The 24,197-nt window shown below is 34.0% G+C and overlaps 1 protein-coding gene and 1 pseudogene across 5 annotated transcripts in view; one reads left to right on the top strand and one right to left on the bottom strand.

The window, feature by feature from the left end:
* Nucleotides 1-948: 948 nt before the first annotated feature.
* Nucleotides 949-1,459, top strand: LOC121017853 (phosphatidylinositol N-acetylglucosaminyltransferase subunit P-like; annotated as a pseudogene).
* A 2,456-nt stretch (nt 1,460-3,915) lies between these two features.
* The window catches only part of SLC35A3 (solute carrier family 35 member A3), a 55,081-nt gene continuing 34,799 nt past the window's right edge, over nt 3,916-24,197 (bottom strand). For 4 of the 5 annotated variants that reach the window (XM_040471087.1, XM_040471083.1, XM_040471085.1 and 1 more), the window contains exons 3-8: nt 21,422-21,576; nt 21,222-21,344; nt 18,403-18,574; nt 15,344-15,462; nt 13,011-13,144; nt 3,916-7,463 (exon numbers count right to left, since the gene is read on the bottom strand). In XM_040471087.1, the coding sequence (XP_040327021.1) occupies nt 7,373-7,463; nt 13,011-13,144; nt 15,344-15,462; nt 18,403-18,574; nt 21,222-21,344; nt 21,422-21,576 (794 nt within the window). In that variant the 3' untranslated portion in view covers nt 3,916-7,372. Of the gene's footprint in view, nt 7,464-13,010; nt 13,145-15,343; nt 15,463-17,776; nt 18,220-18,402; nt 18,575-21,221; nt 21,345-21,421; nt 21,577-24,197 lie in introns of those variants that run through there. The other variant, XM_040471086.1, reaches the window with a different exon arrangement.

The raw sequence follows: 24,197 nt of genomic DNA, 5'->3' as shown, positions 1-24,197 counted from the left end.
ACACACACACACACACACACACACACACACACACACACACACACACACACACAAAGTCTGGGGGCACCCGGGTGGCTGAGCCGGTTGGGCACTCAAGTCTTGATTTCAGCTCAGGTCATGATCTCAGGACTGGTGACATCAAGCCCCACCATGGGCTCTGCACTGACAGTACACAGCCTGCTTGGGATTCTCTCTCTCGATTTCTCTCTTCCTCTCCCCTGCTCACACACACACACGCTCTCTTTCTCTCAAAAGAAATAAACATAAAAATATTTTTAAAAAATACACAAGTCTGATTTAGCAAATTCAATTAAACCCCTTAAATACTTTACATTTAAAGCACATTTTAACATGAGTGTATTTTCAGATGATTACTCCCAAAACATTATAACAATATCCATTATTCTTTTAAATCTTCAGTGAGGTCTACTTAAAAAGGATGGAAGTGAGTATCTCTAGTAAACTATTTCCAAAGGAAAAGTATGTTACTTGTTTTAAAGAAGTTATTTCTACATATTAGAAGTCCTAAATGAATACATGTAAATACATTCATAAATGAAAAGTTGGCTAGATCCAATGGAGGGCTGATGCTTAACCCTAGCAAAGGATGACTGCAAATGTGGACCTATCAATTAACAGTGAATCTGTACTGTCATCTAAAGTAACAAATGGTAATAGTTTTATTCTATTAACTTTTCCTTATAATAGCAATGGTTAATGGTAATTTAAAATTAGCTAAAAATGGACTTGGTGCTGAGCTGCCTGAGCTGCCAGGAAGGGCCTGAGTGGGTGCTTGAAAGACCCAAGATTATCTAAAATTTTTTTTTTAACGTTTATTTGTTTTTGAGACAGAGAGAGACAGAGCATGAACGGGGGAGGGTCAGAGAGAGAGGGAGACAGAATCCGAAGCAGGCTCCAGGCCCTGAGCTGTTAGCACAGAACCCAACACGGGGCTCGAACTCACAGACTGTGAGTTCATGACCTGAGCCGAAGTAGGACGCTTAACTGATGGAGCCACCCCGGCGCCCCAAGACCCAAGATTATCTAAAGCCATAGGGAAAATGGTGGAAAATTCATCCTCGCCATTGCCTGAAAGAGCAATTTATGGCTTTGTTCTTTCCTTAAACTCCCTATTTGGTTTCATCATATATCATGTGGGCTTCTATTTCTGAATCTTAAACTCCTTAGGCTTATTGGTCTCCCTATCTGTCTATCTCTCATTACAATAGTAATTGGTTATGTACTCTTATTTGGAATAAATGGTACCTCTTCACTCAACTCCATTTATACAGAGGTAACGTATACTAAAATTCCAGAGGAGAAGAAATACCAAGAAGAGGCCATCCTAGCATTAAGAGATATTCCTATTAGTGAAATAAACCAAATGTTCTTTCTTGCAAAGAACTTTAAGCCAAAAATTGAATTGTTGACTAACACCAAGCATTTATTATGTTTTTGACATAATAATTTGTACCACAATTATTTTGACTATCTCTTACTAATACGCAACAATGAAATGTAAAAAAAAGTTGAACTTCTCAGATTAAATTCCATTAATATTATAAATGTCCTCAAATATTAGTTACTAATGGGCAGAATAAATTACTACACTACCATATAGCAGACTTAAAAAAATAATAATTATCAGTAAAAGAAGTCCCTCCAAAGAGGCATTCATGTTGTAATTTTCAATTGGCAAAAAATAAAATAAATAAAATAAAATTAGCTCACAATGTACATTAATATACAGTATAAAATATCTATAAATTAATTTAAATGTATTCTTTAAAATAGTTCAGCATTTAATAAGGCTGTCATTAAACATCAGAACTGAAAACTAAATGAATACTATATGTGCTACTTAGCAATGTATCAGACTACAAATATGTTTTTCTACTCCCAAGTCACATGTTTAGAATCATTTGACATTTCTCAAATTAAAACGATAAAGTATAAATTAAAAGTCTCTATAAACAAATTGACATTGTTTGTGTCATCCTCATCAGTTCAGAAGAATGTGTATAGACATAAGTGGTCACTGTGTAGTAAGGAATTTGGCCTTACCCAAACAAAGTTCTGGCCTACATCTTTAGGACTTCACACCTGATAATTTCTGCTAACAAGATGACTCAGAATGAGCCCCTATAACTTGATGTCAGTTTTCCAGGGAGGGACAGAGCTAGTAAGTTCAACCATGTGGGCAAAGAATCAATCATTCCAAGTAAGAAAGCTTTGATAAAAATTTGGACACCAGGGGCGCCTGGATGGCTCAATCAGTTAAGCATCCGACTTCGGCTCAGGTCATGATCTCATGGTTCTTGAGTTCGAGCCCCGCATCAGACTCTGTGCTGACAGCTCAGAGCTAGAGCCTGCCTCAGATTCTGTCTCCCTCTCTCTCTGCCCCTCCCCCCACTCACACTCTGTCTCTCTCTCTCTCACAAAAATAAACAAACAGAAAAATTAAAAACAATTTGGACATCAAAGCAGAGTAAGCTTTCCTGACTGGCAATACTGTGTGTACATTGTGGCCAGGAGTAGATAACACGGTCCATGATTCCACAGGGAGTAGACACCTGGAAAGGAGTCTGGGCCCCTCCTAGACTCTACCCTATATGTGTCTTCCTTTGGCTGGTTCAAATTTGTATACTTTCTTGGTAACAAACATGATTATGAATAGAATCGGTTTCAGGGAGTTCTGTCTTTCTAGTGGATTATTGAACCTGAAGGTAAATTTGGGAAATCCCTGAATTTGCAGTCACCGAGATTCTCTCTACTATAGTACAATTTCAAATCCTTGGGATGTGAAGGCAATTTATTTATTCTTTGCTATTTTCTTTTCTGGAATATATATGTAATCAATCCTGCTTTGAAGGAATTCAAAACTTTTAACCATAAGAAAGACCATTTTTACGAATGCTGGTCACTGTCTGACTATTGAATGGCAGTAGTTATCCATAAAATTTGGATTAGGAGGTGTATTTGCATGGCACTGGGATTCAAGGATTGTGATATACTTCCAACAAAAGAAGTATTCCAATTCCAAAAAAAATGTAAAGATTTTTCACAAGAAACCAAAGTATACAATAAAATAAAATTAAATATTGATGCTCTTTAGTGATTGTTTAAAACAAAGCATTTGTACAATTTTGTACAAGGATATTTCACTAATAGAGGTAGGAATGAAATCTTTTATATTGCTTATCATTTGATCTCTATGCACTGAATTGTAGTCACAATAGAAGCAATTATATTCACATTATGAAGAGAATATATACCAATCACTATAATTACTTAACCTTGAAGCTGGCAAACAGATAATTTATTTAAAACAACAAAAAATTAGGTTATTATCACACAGGTAGAGAAGTTCTAACTAGTTTAAATAAAACCCAGTCTTTCATGCTAGAGCACAGGCTAGAAAAAAAGAAAGAAGATCACACATGATAAAGGTAACGAGCGATGATGGAAAAGATCAGGAAGTCATTTCTGATATATAGAAAGGAATCTAATTCATGGTTAAGTCAAACACAGGTGAAAAGGGAAACAAGAATTATAGGAAGAAATTTATATAGAGTTAATTATGAAAATAATCTTTTTCATAAATCTTCTAAATAGATAATAACTGCATACCAAAAAATGACAAAGAAAAATTTATCAATTAAAAAGCCATTTAACAAAAGACCAATTTATACATTCCTCTAATTATGTCCATAAAAAATTTAAATATACAAATCACATTTCCATACTCAAAGGAATCTTTCTAAACAAATGAAATACACAGACATATAAACAAAATCAGAATTCAAATCATTAAAAAAATATTTTAAAAATCACAGTAAATTATACCTCATAATAAGAAATAAAATAACAAAATGACATCTATATACATTTGTTAAAGTTTCAAAAGCTCAATGATGAAGCAACGGTGCATAATTTATTTAAATAAGTACTGTTTACTAATGCTTATATAATATACCTATTTTAATATTCTGTTAGATAATGGATTTAAAGAACAAATGTTGAAACATCCAAAAAACTGAATTGTAGTTATTCTTAAAATGTTAATTTTCCCATGTGTCCAAAGTTGTGAATTACAGTAATATCCTCCAGAAAAGTCAGGTATTTGGTAAAGCAAGGCACATAGGACCAGATTTTGATAAAGGTGCTTTTTCTTTGGTCCTGTAATTTCTTTAAATATGCTACATATCTGGGCGATTCTTAAGATGACTTTCAATATAGCATAAATAACTTTTATAAACCTTTTCTCACGTAAAGCATACATCCATGTGTAATTAAATATTATAACAATGAAAGTGTAAGTAAAACAAGAGATGCTAAACCCTATTTTTAAAAACAAAACAAAATTCAGTTGAATGACTATACAATGACATTTTAAAAGTCCAATAATTTGATATGTAGGAAAAGTGTATCAATTCTTAAGAATAATCAATATTACATTAAGTCTACTGGGTACAAAGTCAATTAGTTTCTTTTCAAACTCTGTCTCCTTAGAATCTAGCTTAAATATCAAACTACTTTTCCTTCTACGAAATTGTGACATTCGATATAAATTTATGTAAACATTTAAGTTTTGCACCTCTAAACTACAGTTTCCACCATAAAAGTAGCCTACAACTTCTCTAAAAATACTTATTAAAGAACTGGTGATACTACTGTGTTGAAACATCTACATGTTGAATTTCAAACTTTTCTTCCCAAATACCATATTCTTAATTTTTAATAGAACCACCAACTGGCACTCTTCTCCCATGAGTTAGCACATTTTTATAATGAACAAAGTAGTTAAGAGATAACAAGTAAACTTCAAAAAGTAAGAATTTAAATAATAAAGGAGTCATCATTATAAAAGATTGATACAATAAGGCTTTTGGAGGTCATCAAAACACACACCACACACAGAGGAAAATGGCATTATCTGTATATATGACATGATATAGCCTACAGGCCCATCTTCTCAAATATGATTCTTTCTTTCTGAATTAAAAATTATAAGCTACATAACCCAATCTCTAATAACATCTTCAAACCTATAATCAAAATATAAACTAAGCTTGTCTAATAAATGTTTCATTTGAAAATATGCTTTAGACTATTTTGTCCTTTGTCACAACTTTTGATTATATTTTTATAAGCTTTATTGAGAATCTTGAAAACTGTTATTTTGGCCACCTGAAAATATATTAGAATGGTAACTAACCTGTCTGATTTCCAATATTTGCTTGTATCATTTTTTGAAGGGACAGACTAAACCTGAATTAACAATTAATTGTAAATGTACACTGAATTAATATGTAAGTACCCAACTAGTACTTCAATGTGGGCCAAATATAAATCTTTATATTTACTCTTGAATTCTGTGCATTTGCAGGATTTAGATTTCACTTGGCAGTAGGTAGGAAGATGTACATCAGAATGGTGTTAAAAAAACCATGCTCAAAATGTGGTAAAGTTATTAAACAAATGCTCTCAAAGGTGGTCACTGAAAATCATAAGTCAGGCTACCAGAAAGTTTGCTTAGTGTCAGTTTGGAATTACCAGGAAACTGATTTAAAAGTATTTTGTACTTTTAAACACTTTTAAGCTTTGAATGGAATAGATTAGGCCTGTGTCCTGTAGAGAATAGGTTTGCATAAGCAAAGTAATATAGCCAGTCCTAATTAGCCAAAAGTATCCAACAGTTTGTGACACAGTATTTTTGAGCCAAATTCTATTTAACAAAATCCATTATAACTATATAAAAATATTTATTTTCTACAGTTTTTAACTATTAGAATGGAAGACTTTTAAAAATATATGAAGCATGAATGAAAAAATAAAGTAAAATACGTTTTATACACAATAGGTTAATTCTGTCTATATAGTCAATAATTAAGTTAAACCTATATTCCATTTTTAGAAAGTATTCTTGCCCACCAATTCACCTTATCATTTTTGCTATATTTTCTCTCCATTGAACCAACTTATTAAATAACACATGTAATTTACAACCTCAACTCCAGTGCTAATCAAAATGGAAAAGAAACCACTATCTTAAAAGCAAAGTAGTGGTTCCTTCCCAGCAGCTTTTTAGGGCCACAGAAAGGGACTCAGAATTGGCTACCTCTCCTAGACATGTGACCACAGTATTTCTGGGGATGGTGGGTTTATGAGAGGCTTAAAAAGTTCTTCTGAGCAGCCTTGAGTTATAGCTATGGTGCCATTTAAAATAATGAAACATCATGGCAATCTGGAATGTCTCTAAGAAAGGTCATTTTGGTCTCAATTCGTTGACATCTATACTACAATTATTTTGGTTGTTGTTTTTAATTAAAGGAAGTTTTTACAGATCAACGAGTAAAATATTCATTTAAAAACATTCTAGATGTATACAGTATATGCTTTGATAGTTCAAAATTCTCCAAGTGGAGATGTTAGACAATAATTATTTTAAATTATTAAACAAGTATTTATTTCCTTTAAATTACATTTTGAAACTTCAATGGAAATTACCACATACAGAAATTTAATTTAAAGTAATATTAAGGATTTATCTGATTTACAGAAAAGAAATATAGTTAAGAGATTAAGGACAAAACTCCATTAGTGCAAAAGTCTCTGGCTACTCTCTAGCACAGGAGCAACTGGATTGCTTTCAGCAGTTTCAAAGCACTAAAAGATCTTAAAACGTAGATGGAGAAATAGATGTGTGTACTTCTCTACATTAAATTTAAATATGAATTTTATTCTCTGACAAATTAGACCCAGAACGTAACTTTATCAAATTTTATGTAGTTGAACAAATAACATTTAGCAATCCTTTCTTTAGTAATCTTTTGTATAAATATAAAAATCTCAGATACATGAAAATGTTTTTCAAATCATACTTCTATTTCTTCACAGCTTTATAGGCAATTATAATTATAATTTTCAAACTTTGAATATTCCATGTGATTTGATATATCTGTACAGAAAAAGATAAAAAACATTTAATAAGATTAAATAGATCTAATTTGCAAAAATTGGTATCGGACATTTGTTGTGTGCTCTTGCAAAGAGTGCATAGGACATTTCTGCAGCAATCAAAAGGTAAAATCTTTTTAAACTCAGATTTCAAGTTTTTTCCAATAATTATTTTTCCAATAATTATTCTAATCCCTGGAAGTACTTTCAAGCTTTGATTTCTAGATGTAATAGGTATTTTATTAACATATACACATACTTTAGCCTTAAATGTTTATATTTTCAAACCATTTGAATATGATGAGATTCAGCGTGATGATATCTTCTTTGAATCTGTAGAAGTCCTCTATGCAAGATTAATGTTGAGATTCCTAGTGCACCATTGTGAAAAACCAGTTAAAGATAGTATATACTATGCTTTAGTAGGATTGCCTGTAGGTTTGGGATCATAACCATATAGGAAAGTAGCTGTTATTACAAGGATGGCTCCAAGGAAAAAGACACTAAACAGATGAAGAAAAAATAAAAAGAGAAAATCAGATTAAAAGCAAACAACTTCTTTCTATTTCTTCACTTGTAAAAACAATTATAACTTGGGGGAAAATGTTCCATAATATGACTAACAAATACTGAATACTTACTACATTCTAGGTATTCAAGCCAAATATTTTACATGCATTATCTCACTTAGTTCTTATAACAACCCTATGAAGAAGTATTAGTATTGCCCTCATTTTTTTTTTTTTTTTAATATATGAGAAAACTGAGGGTTAGAGTAACTTGCTTAAAATCCCACAACTTGAGGGGCGCCTGGGTGGCGCAGTCGGTTAAGCGTCCGACTTCAGCCAGGTCACTGATCTCGCGGTCCGTGAGTTCGAGCCCCGCGTCGGGCTCTGGGCTGATGGCTCGGAGCCTGGAGCCTGTTTCTGATTCTGTGTCTCCCTCTCTCTCTCTGCCCCTCCCCTGTTCATGCTCTGTCTCTCTCTGTCCCAAAAATAAATAAACGTTGAAAAAAAAAATGTTTTAAAATAAATAAATAAATAAAATAAAATCCCACAACTTGAAATGGAAGACGAGATTCAAATCCAGGTCTGTCTGACTTTAGAGCCTGTACTTTCATCCACTGCACTGTATTGTCTCCCAAAACAAAGATGTTTTAAATGTTGTATTTCCCCTTAACATGTCTTTTGCCTGCAATACACTGAATAATAAAAGATCTCAATTTTTAAATATTTGAAAGTAAAAAGGGAAAATGGAAGTTTTTTCAGACCAAAGTAAAGTTCAGTTTAAAATCCAAGGTAGTAATAAGCAAAACTCAGGACCAATTTACATAGGATGCTTTCTTTACAAAAGTAAATTAGATTAAATGCAAGTATACTTGGTTTATTCTTTATTTTATCTGCCCATAGATATAATATACCTTATTATAAACTGGAAATGAACTTAAACTGGTACTAGAACTTAAAGTGGAGCTAAACTGAATACCAATCTTAACTTTTAAGATGTATATTCTTCAAAGTGCTATTATAGAGACATGTATTTGTCTTGGTTTTAAAGTTTCTATTAACAGTTCAAAATCACTCTCCTGCTTTACAACAATAAACATTTGTTCTATAAAGGAAAAAGATCACAACCCTTATTATGACACAAAGGGGCCCTTCCTAATGTGGTCCCTCCAACCTCATCTTCCACACTCCACCCCACCCAATCTGTAATTCGGTGAACACAACGTGCCTTTCAAGACAGTGTCTTTGTAGATGCTACTCCCTCTGCTTGCAATGTCCTTTCTCCCAAGAAAACTGATTATTCATACCTCAGGTCTAATGTCTCCAAGACTCACTCCCCTAGGCAGATGTACTCTATGATAACATTTACTATGCTGTATTAAATAAGGCATTATTTACACGTCTACACCCCGGCTTAACCATCTGCTCAGCATTCATCATTATACCCCAAGTACCTAGGATATGGAAGGAGCTCAATAATTATCTGTGGTGATAAATATCTAGTGTTGACTTGACATAAATGGGCAACTTTCAAAAGCCCTGGATGCAGGTACACAGGTAAGATTAAGATAACATAAACTTTTTTTTTTTAATTTATTTATTTTTATTTTTTTTTATTTATATATGAAATTTATTGTCAAATTGGTTTCCATACAACACCCAGTGCTCATCCCAAAAGGTGCCCTCCTCAATACCCATCACCCACCCTCTCCTCCCTCCCACCCCCCATCAACCCTCAGTTTGTTCTCAGTTCTCAACAGTCTCTTATGCTTTGGCTCTCTCCCACTCTAACCTCTTTTTTTTTTCCTTCCCCTCCCCCATGGGTTCCTGTTAAGTTTCTCAGGATCCACATAAGAGTGAAACCATATGGTATCTGTCTTTCTCTGTATGGTTTATTTCACTTAGCATCACACTCTCCAGTTCCATCCACGTTGCTACAAAAGTCCATATTTCATTTTTTCTCATTGCCATGTAGTATTCCATTGTGTATATAAACCACAATTTCTTAAGATAACATAAACTTCTTATAATACATCTTGAAGAAAATTACTACCATAGGAATATTTAATAATTATTAGGCTTTGGATGAGCTTCTGACTGAAAACTTTCTCTGTCAGGCATTCTGACCTTTGTTTAGCTTTCTGAACCTCTGGAATACACACTCAACTGAAAAGTTGTCTGATCCAATTTTCTACCCCCTGCAGGAATCCATTCTATGAAATCTCTAACAGGATCTACTAGAAAACCTAATAATGTCAGGAAACCCCTGCTTGTCAAGATAGTTATTTTTAGATGGTTCTGAGAGAAAAATTTTTCTTGGGGAAAAACTATTAGAAAACAACGATTATCTCAAAGATTTGAATACCTGACTTCCAACAGAATTATATATATACTTCAATAATGTATTAATCATAAAGTTCTCATTTATTTATTCACATATCTAACTTTCTAATCACTGTGACCTCCTTGAAGAGAGGAAACATATCTCATTCATAAATTTAGGTTTTTCCAGGATCTGGTACAGTGAAAGGAAGACACATACTACACACTTAATACATTTTTGATAAAAGAATAAATAAGCCTAAATGCAAGGATGGTTAATGCTAATAAGCAAAATAATCAACACAAGAAAAATAAGTTAGGAAAGGAAATACTGGTGATGTGATATCAGTAGAGATGTCTAGCAGTCAGCTGAAAATAGGGATCTAGAGTTGAAGTTGGGACTTATCTTCATAGAGAGGACAGACAAGACATGGCAGTGGATAAGATGAATGAGAGAGTGAATAAGGATTGACAGATTACCAAAGAAGCAGCCAGAAAAGCAAGTATAGGGGTACCACTTCTGAGAAACCAAAGCAAAACAAAACAAAACAAAACAAAACAAAACAAAACAAAACAAAACAAACAAACCCAAAACACACATGAAAACCGTTTTAGGAAGTGAAATGGGGGTAACCATGGAAAATATATTAATACATTTGGAATAGGGGTCATGGATTTATTCCTAAGAGATGCTCTTCACAAAAATAAGAATATACAAAGACAGAAGGTCTAGTTCTATTTTAGGAAAATAATCCATCTCCTTCATGCGGCTCAGTGTCAAAACATTCATTCATTCAATAATAACGGTATCATTGTCTTTTCTCTTTTTCTCTTCATCGCAACATACCTTACACAGACCCTCAGAAACATGGATTTACATGCAGGTATGCATCTTATTGACACACCACTATTTTGTCCCTCTACTGATTTCCCCTTTCATTTACTTGTTCATTCCCTGCATGTTTCAAAGATTTAAAGTTAACACCCTGACTTAGCCTTATATGAGGTTTGATTTTTTTTTAAGGTATGCTTTTTTAAATGTACCCTAAAAATCTATAGTTCCAAACATTTTCAAACAATACAAAGTGCATAACTGCCCCCACTTAATGAATAGAGTACCTAAAGCATAATTAAGGTATAGATCCTAGTTGTTAGGCTAGTCTCACTAGCTAAGTAATTCATTCTCATACAAACTAGAAACAAGTAATTTTAAACTGATGTCACAAAAAAATCACAGATCTCAACATGCATGTCCCAGACCTATTGTCCAGGTTGCTAGAAGGAAACCATAAATGTTCAATATAGAAATATAAAGGGCATATTATATTTTTCTCCTGCCAAATTCCACCCATAATCCTATCTCACTCTAATGACGCAAATGAATTTTACTAGCTGTATTAAAATTTTAAGATCTTGAACATTCATTCAGACACAAGGAATACCTCTTATAGGCCAACCTCTGGCCTTGCTTATAAGATGGTAATAAATCTTCTGAAGAAAGGAGGAAAGAATGATAGAATGGAGGGGGGTGCCCTTTTATTTCGGGAGGTCTCCTGATAAAGTAACATTTGAACCGAGACCTGAGGATGTGAAAAAGTTAGTCATGTGAATACATAGGGGATGAGTATTCCAAGATGACTGAAGGACAAATCAAAGCCCATGGCCAAGAGATTACTGTAATTAAAAAAAAAAAAAAAAGTGAATAAGAGGAAAGTAGTATCAGATTATCAGATGAGGACAGAAAGGTAGCTGAGGGCCACATCAAATAGGTCATTAATGATGACAACTTTTAGATGACATGGAAAGCAGAGGATTTCTGAACAGAGGAATCATATGATCTAATTTACATAGAAAATAATCAGTCTGTTTGCTGAATGGAGAAAATTGTAGGAACACAGCCCAAGAGAAGAAGCAAGAAGATACATCAACAGATTATTTCCTTAATCAAGATGATAAATGAGTGTGTCCTGGACCAGGATGGTAGCAATGAAGTTGTGAGAAATGGTTGACCCTGGAGATACCAAAAAGGAAGAGTTGACAGGCTTTCTTTCTAGATTAGAATGATGTATGAGAGAAGGGTAAAGAGAAGCTGATGACCTTACTTCTTACTTCACTCAGGAGGTAAAGAACTTCCATACGTTTTAACTTTCCTTTTTAAGTCTGTCTATACATCCATATCCATAGACTCTGCCTTCTCTTAGGTTACTGTGGATAAACTGTGTTCCTATAAGTCAAGGAAGATTTTGGCCTAAGCAACTGGAAGAATGGAGATGCTACCATGTACTAAATTGGGAAACCCTTATAGGGACAGGGAATGAATTATGTAGTAGACATTCAAGTGAAAATGTCAAATAGGCAATTATATATACAAGCTTGGAATTCAAATTAAAATGTGAAAGTTATTAGCATATAGATGGTATTTAAAGCCTTGAGAATAGAGATCACCTAAGGGAGTGAGTGTAAATAAGAGGTCCAAGGGCAGAGCCTTCAGATTCCAAAGTTTAGAAATTGAGAAGATGAAGAGTGGAGTGGAGTTAGAGGAAAACCAAGTATAGTATCCTGGAATCCATTAAAATATAATCTCATTACTCTGGAATTAGAAATTAAAATTATGATTATAATTATGATTATAAATTTTAAAAATGATAGGACCTTCAATACCATCTGTATTTATCATACTTCATTCTTCCTAATTCTGTCTCCTCCCTTGGCATCCACGACACCAAACATCCTGGGTCTTCTGCCTTCCCTTGCAACTCCCTTCCCAACCAACCACATCTTCCTGCCACCATCAAAAAGAGTTTTCTCTTGCGCCACATTCTCTATGTTAACTATTCAAGAATGTCATTTACTCTCCTGGCTTTATCTACATAAATTCCACACATACAAATCCATTATATGACTTATTTTATGCCTTTATATGACTTATTAACTTTTTTATATGACTTTTTACTTTGGAGAAGAGTTTGGAAAAAATTTTTTAATCTGTTGGGCAAATTCTGGCTAGCCAAATTTGTATAAAAAACTTTCCAGTGGAAGATTTTCTTTTATGCATTTAGTTTGCAATCTTTTTTTAAAAGATAGTTAAAAGGATCTTTTATGGTATTTCCATGATCCTTCAAAAGTTGTAATAAAACAAGATTTTTCATACCAGATCTTATTAAGAATTCTTACTTTTCTATATATTTTGGAGACTTAAAGCAATAGAAAAAAATATATTACCTGGTTGGCACAAAATCTTGCAGCCAAAAATAGGATATCAGTGTTGATAATATTATGGATAAAGAGGTTGCAAATCCTTTTAAAATATTATCTGCATATTTAATAACAGCAGCTATTACAAGGCCTCCAAGTGCCTGCAAAAGTTTTAAAAGATTATTTTAAACAAACATATATAAAATTGCTTTCCCAAACAATCTCATTATTCAATAAAACTTTAGACTTTTGTCCTATAAATTTAATCTCATTGTAATAAGTGATTTTATTTTTTTAATTAAAAAAAACTAATGTTTATTTATTGTTGAGAGAGAGAAAGACAGCGAGCAGGGAAGGAGCAGGGAGAGAGAGGGAGACAGAGAATCCGAAGCAGGCTCCTCACTGTCAGTGCAAAGGCTGACATGGGGCTCAAATCCATGAACCGTGAGATCATGGACAGAAGTCAGAGGCTCGACTGAGCCACCCAGGCATCCCTTAAATTTTTTTTTAATGTTTATTTATTTATTTTGAGAGAGAGAGCAGGGGAGGGGCAGAGAGAAAGGGAGAGAGAGAGAATCCCAACCAGGCCCCAGTGCAGAGCCCAACATGGGGCTTGAACTCATGAACTGTGAGATTATGACCTGAGCAGAAATCAAGAGTTGGACGCTTAACTGAGCCACCCAGGTGACCCAATAAGTGATTTTTATTAAACATCTCTTGGGGCACCTGGGTGGCTCAGTCGGTTAAGCGGCTGACTTCAGCTCAGGTCATGATTTCATGGTCCGTGAGTTTGAGCCCCGCGTCGGGCTCTGTGCTGACAGCTCAGAGCCCGGAGCCTGTTTCAGATTCTGTGTCTCCCTCTCTCTGACCCTCCCCCATTCATACTCTGTCTCTCTCTGTCTCAAAAATAAATAAATGTTAAAAAAATAATAATAAATTAAAAAAATCATCTCTTATGACCATAGAGTTTTGTTCAATAGCCCTTTTATTACAAAAGCTACCTGAAGTAACTACCAGCATAATCTGCAGTTTGTTATATTAGTTTAACTGTACTGTGAATAAAACATCTATCCTCAACCAGTTTAGTAATTAAGCATCACTTGTTCAGACAAATGTGGGAAGACTGTCACTTGGATCAATGAAATGTTCTTACTTTTGAGGTAAAAATAAAGTGTAATTTAAGTTATTTTACTAGTCTTTCAATAGGCTCCTAACTTGGCTTTTTTCCCTCTAGCTCCTCGCCCTTCAATCCCCTTTTTATTGCTGTCAGATTTTTCTTCCTGAAAAGATTGTAGAAAGAACTTTCTGCCAAATCCCTCTCAAATTCCAAATTGTACCTGCTTAAATAGTGAGGTTTTACCATACAACATAGTTTTGTTTTCTGCCAAACTCTAGTTATAAACTCCTAAATCTGGGTTACCCACATTAATAACTTCCTCACAAGACAGAAGCTTATTATTAGTGAGAGTCACAAATTATGCCAGTTGAGCTCACTACAAATTGATGTTTGAGTCCCTTTACCTCCTGGCAATGTAGTCAATCATCTATTCAGTTTCTATGGAATCATACCAACTATACCAAACCTTCTTTATTTAACTCAAGTCTTATAGGAAGAGGGCTTCCTTCTGCTAGGATAAAAGCCATCATACAAACTCTTCTGACTTACCCTATCTCTATTTTATATTTCCCCTGAATTTTCATTTATCCTGGTCTCTTCTCCTATCTTAAAAATAGAAGTATATTTCCTGCTTTCAAAACACAACCACAATTTGCCACCTTCACACAATTTCTGTAAGAGAGCTTGCTCCTACAGCTTCAAATACCTCTTAAAGAAAGGCTTTGTGAAGGCAGTGACTCGTATCTTAACTTTTGTATCCTCCAGCGTTATCAAGTTGTTTTCTTCTTTTGATGATGAAATTACTCAACCCTTGAACAATTTCAAATTATGAACTGAGATAATTTGATAGGAATATTTTAATATGTACCTGCTACAGATTTAAATATCTAGATCTGCTTTTGAGCCTTAATGAGCTGATCATATACAACATATACAACAACAAGAACTGTAAAAAAAAATCAGAAGTTATATTTACCTCTAACTTCAACTCTTTAATTCTTAAACTTGCATTTTCATTATGTCAAATTTAAATACAATAAAGTTCATTTATGACCTTTTCAAAGTAAGTTTTCATTGTGGCATTAAGACCAGTTCTATTTTAACTTCCCAGAATAAACTAGATATAATGAGAGCACTAACAGGAGGGATCTTTTTCCCTCCCATCATACATCAGTAGCTACTCTGATTCTCTATATTAAAATAAAGTTTATTAGCATTAAATATAAGACTTTAAATGCTTTACCTGAAGAATAACAACTATCCAAGTCAGTCGGTTATATCCCTGAAAAAATCCATTCTTTGACACCAATTCTCCATCATAAATGTAGACACCCATTAATCCAAATATACTCCCAAAGAAACCTATAAAAAAGTAAATTTTATGGCATGTGTCATTTAGTTTGTCTGGAGAGATATTTTTCCACTGGTATTCTAAATTTTATATTTAGCTTTTCCTTTTTGATAAAATTTGACTACTTTAAAAATCTTACTTGGGTATTTATATAAACTTAACAAAATTATACTTTGTACTATATTATAACTGTAAGACAAAGACAATATAAAAAAGAACAGAGATTACCAACTCTGGAACACTAAAAACTGTAATGTTTAAGTTACATGACCACATGGCTGTCTCATTCAAATATCTGGAAAATGCTCACTTTTGGCATATTCATTGTGTCTCATATCTTCCTATTGCTAGCTCTATATTCTTATATATTCATACACACACACACACACACACACAAAGAAACTATACACACACAAACTATAAAGAAAGAAATGGAAACCTATAGAGACCATTTGTCAGGAGTAGTCTGGTAAGATATGTAGTCAGAGTGCAGAATGAAGCAATGTTTTTATAAAGACAGAACTACTTGAAGTATTCCATGATGGAAAGGAACTGAAAGGATATGAAATGTTCTTTTAATTTTATTTATGCCAATTCATTTTTTAATTAAGTTTTTAATTTTAATTCCAATATAGTTAACATACAGTGTTATATTAGTTCCAGGTATACATCAATCATTTTAAGATGTCTAATTTTGAACATGACAGTAATACAAATTTACAAAGTTACAAAAATAAAAAATACAAAAAGAAACACTTATGAAAGTATTAATTAGGCTTCTATTTTTTAATTATAAAACAACACTTGCTAATTAGGAAAAAAGGTATCCAATACAGGTTATATACATGTCAGTATATACAAATCTACAGCATTCTATCAGTTGTACAATATTCCATTTATGGATGATGATAATAATATGACATACATAACATGATGTTCCACAAATTGTTCTAAGTGCTTTATGTATGCTAACTTACAACAACCCTATTAGGCAGATACTCCTATGCCCATTTTATTGATGAAGAAACTGATACACAGAGAAGTTAAACTTGTCTGAGCTCACACTGCTGGTAAGTGATGGACTCAGGATTTGAATCCAGGCAGTGTGGCTCTGGACTCCATGATCCTAATCACTGCACTATTTAATCATACGGACAATTTATTTAAGCAATATTCTACATGTCTATTTTTTACAATTGTAACCAATGCTAAAATGAATAACCTTGATCTATCTTTGTGCTCTTGTGTAAGTATACTTACAGGATAAATTCTTTTTCAGAAGTGGAATTTTTGCATCAAAGCATTTATATAAAATTTTGTTAAACACCCCCAAATTGAGATCCAATAAGGTTATATCAATCTATACTCCTGGCAACCATAGGTAATAAGAGTTCCTATTTCTTCACTCTCTGGCTAATGTTGGACCTTATCAATTTGCTAATTGTTGATAGTTTGATACTTGAGAAATGCTATTAAGAGAGAAGGGAAACAGAGGATCTGAAGCAGGCTGTGCTGACAGCAGAGGGCCCAATGCAGGGCTCGAACTCACGAACTGTGAGATCATGACCTGAGCCAAAATCAAGAGTCCGATGCTTAACCTACTGAGCCACCCATGTGCCCTTACTTTGAATATTCTTAAAAAACATAAAACAAAAAACAGAAAACTTGATACATTTATAAAATTTTGCAGAGAAACAAACAAATCCTGTGATAAATATAAAGGTTCAGTTTGTTACCACATTACTGGAAAACAGCTGGAAAAATGGACTAAGGCTTAGAGGTTGTTTGGGAATGTTTGACTTAAAATATAGGCCATTAGGAATACAGACATTCACTGTGGAGGGCCTGACTGCTACCAGGAGAGACACGGTAAATTTGTTAAGTTGATGTAGACAAAAAAACAAAACAAAACAAAAAAGTTTTCAAACATGAGCTCCAAAGTCACAAGAACAGAGACTTGAAATAGAATGGTTGATTTGCAATGAAGCTGTCTCTCACATGTAGCATTTTCCAAAATTAATATATACCTGGAATACTATATCTGGAATTTTTGTATGAGAAATTAAACGCTATAATACTGTAATAGTTTAAATATTTGTTCAAATGAAGTCCTTAAGTATGTGAGGTCTTTTTGTTTGTTATAAACTATTTACCTTCAGTTAAAAAAATGTTACAGAATTTAAAAGCTAAAACAAAATATTTTGAAATAAAAAGATAATAAAATAAATATTTTAAAAGATAAAAAAATAATATTTTAAAACAAAGATGAAAGTTTCATCATTTCAAACTTCCTCTATTAAGTTTCTTTTTTTTCTTTTTCAGCTTTATTGAGGTAAAATTGACAAGTAAAATTGTGTAAGCTATTTAAAGTGCACGTCTTGAGGATTTGAAATATAGTTGATAACACTGTATCATATAATTGACATTTGTCAAGTATCTTAATCTCCTTATCCCCCCAGGAAGAGAGTATGTTATTTGTAACATCTTCTCTGAGAATTGGAGCAACCAAGAATAAAGTTCTTAAGTCTTCAAATAGTGAGGACAGAAATAGGCTATATATACCCTTATGTCACAGACCTAAAATTACATATTCTTGAATAACAGGCATTCATTTAAAACACAATGCTTTTTGGTGTTGTTTGTTTTTTAAATACATTGTTTCTGGGGGGGAGGGATACAAAGAGAGGGAGAGAGAGAATCTTAAGCAGGCTCCCATGGCCAGCACGGAGAACTCTAGGGCTCCATCTCAACTATGATGAGATCATGACCTGAACCAAAATCAAGAGTCGGATGCTTAACCAACTGAGCCACCCAGGTGCCCCTTGCCAGACATTTGTATCAGTGAGATTTTATGGGAGGCTTATTTATTTAAAGATATATAGTAATCTTTAAGTCTAACATTAAAAAATATTATGAAAAAAAGATAACTTTAGAAAGCATTTAAAACTTACCAAGTTGAATGTTTCTTATCCAAACTGATTGTTTGGTTTCTTTCAAGATTTTCTCAAAGTAAACCCCAGCAAAGCCACTTGAAAAACATGCTGTGAGAACTGCCATGAGGCCTACAAATTGAGAGCCAGCTGAAAGTTCCTTAGAATCAAGCTCCTGAGAATCTGAGGGCCACTGAACAAAAAGAAAAACAAAACTGTAGTTTATTCTTATGATATTTTACAAAGTACATATTTAGAGTGCACTCTCAGACCTTAAGATAAAAATGCAACCAATACCATTCTTGGGGATTGCAGAGGAGAGCTTTTGAAAGAAAATCTTAGAATCATTTTATTTTTTTCCCATAGTGATATTACTGTTACAACTTACAATTTCAAAAAATTCCCTAAAAAAGAGAAAGAGAATGAGTAAATGCACAGATGCACAAAACAGCTTCTATAAGCAGTTCAGCTGTAGAAATTCAAAGTGTGAACTGTTGGAGCAGCAAAAATGATTCTGGAGCTGTTGGTTATTATGGAAGTCCCATATGGTATCATGTTAACCACTGTGGGCTTTATCCCATAGTTCAGTGTTCCTGAAATTATCTTCATGGCTTTTGTTAAATCTGTGTTCCACCTGAACTCTTACTTGATATTTTAATTAAAAAATTTTTAATATTTATTTATTTTTGAGAGAGAGAGAGAGAGATGGGAGGGGCAGAGAGAGAGGGAGACAGAATCCAAAGCAGGCCCCAGGCCCTGAACTGTCAGCACAGAGACCAACGCAGGGCTCTAACTCATGTACTGTGAGATCATGACCTGAGCTGAAGTCGGACACTCAACCAACTGAGCCACCCAGAGACCCCGTGATATTTTAATTTAAAACACCTCACTTTTTACAATGTAATACCTACTTTAGCTTATCCTTAGCAATATCTGTGAAAATATGGGTTTGAAATGGCAGTTATATTTTTGTAACACCCATTTTAAAATATATTAACTAGGGGTATCTGGGTGGCTCAGTTGGTTAAGTCCTACTCTTGGTTTTGCCTCAGGTCATGATCTCATGGTTTGTGGATTCAAGCCCTGCTCTGGGCTCTGTACTGACAGTATGAAGCCTGCTTGGGATTCTTTCTCTCTCCCTCTCTCTGCACCTCCTCTGCTCACTTGCTCTCTCAAAATAAATAAATAAACATTTTTAAAAAATAAATAACAGAAATATTTATTCAAGATAGACATAGCACCACTGGAGAAAGTAATCGGGGAGGAGGGCTCTGGATGGCAGGAAATTGGCATGATTGGATTTGTTTTTAGATAAACCATAGTGGTGACTACTGGAGTTTGAATTTTGAGGGATGGATAAGACTGAAGTAAAAAAAATCAGGAGGCAAATGATCACATGAGAAACAAGACGACATGAACTGGGGAAGAGACAGAGAAGGACAGAATCAAGAAGCATTACAAAGCAGCAATAGCAAAGTCTTAGTGACTGAATAGATGTACAGGCAGAAGGAAGAGTTAAGACAACTCCCAGGCAGAGTAAATAATGAGGGAAAAAAATACAAGCAAGAATAGTTTCGGTGGAGGAAAAGGTAAAGCTTAGTTTTGGATATGCTCAGTTTATAAAGCCTATTGAATAACTGAACTAAGATGTCCAACAGGTTTTTAGATGTACAAATCTGAAATTATGGGTGAGACACAGACCAAGGAACTATGAGCATATATGTGTTAATAAAAACCTACAGAATGAAGTCTCCAAAAATAAGGACATAATTTAAGGTAAATAACAAGCCTACCAGCAACCCCAATATCAAGGAAAAGGACCCCAGGAAGGAGCCCAATAAAGAATTATTAGGAAGATGAGAAGAACCAGGAAAGAATGGTATCAGGGAAGCTGATGAACAATAAGAAGGGAGTAATTAATAACCTCAAATGCAGAGCACCTGGATGGCTCAGCTGGTTAAATGTCTGACTTTGGCTCATGGTTTGTGAGTTTGAGCCCTGCATCAGGTTCTGCGCTGCTGGTGTGGAGCCTGCTTGGGATTCTCTCTCTCTCTCTCTCTCTCTCTCTCTCTCTCTCTCAAATAAATCAGTAAAACTTAAAAAAAATTTTTTAATAAAATAATCTCAAAAGCTCCAGACATCCAGTAAAAATCAGTGTTGTTTTATGTACGATTTTATTTCCCTAACTAGATTTGTGTCAGATAATTTGATTTTTACTTATTTTAATTTTAAAAATTTCATTCATTCATTCATTCATTCATTCATTCATTCATTCCCTTGTTTAAATTCCAGTATAGTTAACATACAGTGTTATATTAGTTTCAGGTGTTCAATATAGTAACTTAACAATTCTGTACATTACTCAGAACTCATTAAGAGGAGTGTACTCTTAATCCCCTACACCTATTTCACCCATCCCCCTCACCAGTCTCCTCTCTGGTAACTATCAGTTTATCCTGTATAGTTAGGAGTCTGTTTTTGGTTTGTCTCTTTTTTTCTTTGCTTTGGTTCTTAAATGCCACAGATGAGTGAAATCATATGGTATATAAATACAATTGAACATTACTCAGGTACAGAAAAGAATGAAATCTTACCATTTGCAACAACACCGATGGACCTACAGAGTATAAGACTAATAAGTAAAATAACTTATATAAGACTTTTATTTCTCATTAGTTGCAGTCCCAATGTAGTATCTTACTCAAAGGAAGCCCTCAAAATATGTCGGTTGTGAGAATAAAAATTTACTCGCTTCAACAAATAACAAATGTATCCTCCATGCACAATAAGGTTTTGAAACTGTGATAAAAATGAAAGGTGTACTTATCTTGAATAGTTACCTGTACAAAAGCAACTCCTGTCATCAAAATTACTAGGGAGAGCCACTGGTACACACCTAATTTTTTACTAAGCATAGACACAGAAAATAATGCTGTTGTAAGAATTTTCAACTGATATGTGACCTGAAAAAGAAAAGAGCTAATATTATTGTTTGTTTATTTGCTTCTTAAAAGAACTACTAGAAATATATTTTAAGTACCTGATAAGTAGCTGCATCCAGATTTGATAGTGCCACATAAAGTAAATTATTCTGAAGAGTATATATCCCTGATGGAATAGCAAGTTTCAGAGTTTCCATAGGTTTATTAAGTATTTCATCATGCAGTATTCGATTCAGTGCTCTTAGACTACATTCTAGAAAACACATGAAATGGGTAAAACCAATAATTAAGTAACTCTGAATAAGTTACATACTCTCTCTCAAGGCCTGTTTTCTCACCTATAAAAAATGGAAACAGGCCTACATGTTAAGATACTTTTAGGTCTGAAATATACCTTTAATGATACTAATTTTTCAAAAGTTAAATATTATAACATAGCATATTAAGAACATTATCCTTATAGTCTTTCATTAGGAAACATAAGCAAATTGATTATATGTATTTACATATATGTACACATACATATCTGCACATATATAGTTATGATAACCAAAAGCTCAAAGTATTAATTTTTTAGCTAAGTATTCTTACTCTATAGTAGCAACATTATAAAAACTTGTATTTTGTGCATTCCATTTTATCACCAGCCATTCAAGCCAATTAATAATTGTGAAGACTTTAATCATAAAAAGACAGTAAAACAACTAAGGAGTGGGTTTGGCTGCAAACAACAGAAAACCCAGTGAATACTGGCTCAACCTCAAAGGGACCTGTCTCATCCTCAAAGGGCCAGGGCCAGGTCCAAAGCAGCTCAGGGATGACATCAGGGTCCTAAGCTCACTCTCCATTTATATTGGCTTTTTACCTTCATGCTTCTCATCTATTGTCTACATGATTATTGCAACAAGGTCACCACATGATCACCGCAATTGTGTCTGGTTCTTGTTTTTAGGCAGCAAGAAAGAACAGGAGGATACAGTGACCTAGTGGGCATCTTCTTTTGCTGTCACAGACCAGGATTTTGTTGCACAGCTATCCCCTGCAGCAAGGGAGCTGGGCAATGTCGTCTTTTCTTTCATAGTCTCCATATTAGAAACAACAAAGGGAGAAAGGGGTTGGAAATGGACTTCAACCTAGCCAGCCTACAGTACTAATCACAAAAAAATGTCCAAAGAACTTTAAGAGATACATAAACCCTTAAAGACAGGAGAAATCTAAGGATCCTACTACTTTACCAATAATGACACTTCATAGCTGATTTTCTCTCCTAACATAAAACTTGAAAACTTTGATTATGAAAACTTTTTTTAATGGAAAAAATGTTTAAAGATTAATATGTGATATTTATCCTTTCCTTACCCTAAAATAATAATAGTAAAATAAAAGGTAACTAAAAGTTACCAAAAGATTTCTTCTTAGATTTAGCAGAAAAAAAATCTAAAATATTAGCTTATTTAAACATTTTTAAAATTATATTAAAATTTAAAATAATTAATGCTGTGACATATTTTTCTCAACAGGAGTTCAGGGAAGGTCTTGTTCCTTATTCCTTCCAATTCCTGGTATTGTTAGGCTTTTTCTTTTTGCCAATCTGAGGGTATTGAAATTGCGTCTGTGGCTTTAATTTGATTTCTCTGCTTGCTAGTAAAGTTGATCTATATTTATATATTGTTATATATTTATATAAATATATTTTTATATATTTATTTATATTTTAGAAATTTTTTAATATATTTATTGGCCATTCAGGTTTCTCTCTCTCTCTTTTAAGTTTATTTATTTATTTCTGACAGAGAGACAGAGAGAGACAGAGAGAGAGCATGTGCGCACAAGCAGGAGAGGAACAGAGAATCTGAAGCATGTTCCAGGTTCTGAGCTGTCAGCACAGAACTCAATGTGGGGCACAAACTCATGAACCTGACCTGAAATTGGACACTTAACTGACTGAGCCACCCAAGAGCCCCCAGGTTTCTCTTCTGTAGACTGCTTATTTATATCTTTTGTCCACTTTTCTGTTGAGATGCTTGTCTTTTCCTTATTGAATTATGTAAGTTCTTTGACGTTCTGGATGTTCATTATTGGTGGATACATGTGATGTAAATGTCTTCTCTCAATCTCTGGTTTATCTTCGCATTTGGTTTTATATGCAGGCATTTTTTCATTTTAATGTACCCCAAGTCATCCATTTTTTAAAAGTTCATTTGTGGGGCGCCTGGGTGGCTCAGTCGGTTGAGCGTCTGACTTTGGCTCAGGTCATGATCTCCTGGTTTGTGAGTTCGAGCCCTGTGCCAGGCTCTGTGCTGACAGCTCAGAGCCTGGAGACTGCTTCGGATCCTGTGTCTCCCTTTTTCTCTGCCCCTCCCGCACTCATGCTCTGTCTCTGTCTCTCAATAATATAATAAATATATGTTAAAAAAATGTTTTAAAATGTTCATTTGTATTCTTTGTATCTTATTTGAAATAATTCACAGTACCAAAGTCATAAATGTCAATCTTTATCTAGAATTTTTTAATTTAAAAAAAATTTTTTTTTAAATTTTTTTTTCAACATTTATTTATTTGGGACAGAGAGAGACAGAGCATGAACGGGGGAGGGGCAGAGAGAGAGAGGGAGACACAGAATCGGAAACAGGCTCCAGGCTCTGAGCCATCAGCCCAGAGCCCGACGCGGGGCTCGAACTCGCGTACCGCGAGATCGTGACCTGGCTGAAGTCGGACGCTTAACCGACTGCGCCACCCAGGCGCCCCTAAAAAAATTTTTTTTTAATTTAACCTAAAAACCTGGGAATTATTCCTCAGACTGGATTCTCCATTTCCTTGATCTTCACACACCTACTCTGCTAGCAAGTCATGTCAATTATAGTTTAAAAACAT

Source organism: Herpailurus yagouaroundi, unplaced genomic scaffold (genome assembly GCF_014898765.1).
Source record: "Herpailurus yagouaroundi ecotype Mexico unplaced genomic scaffold, PumYag 77, whole genome shotgun sequence".
Taxonomy (NCBI): domain Eukaryota; kingdom Metazoa; phylum Chordata; class Mammalia; order Carnivora; family Felidae; genus Herpailurus; species Herpailurus yagouaroundi.
This window is presented reverse-complemented; position numbering and strand designations above follow the sequence as displayed.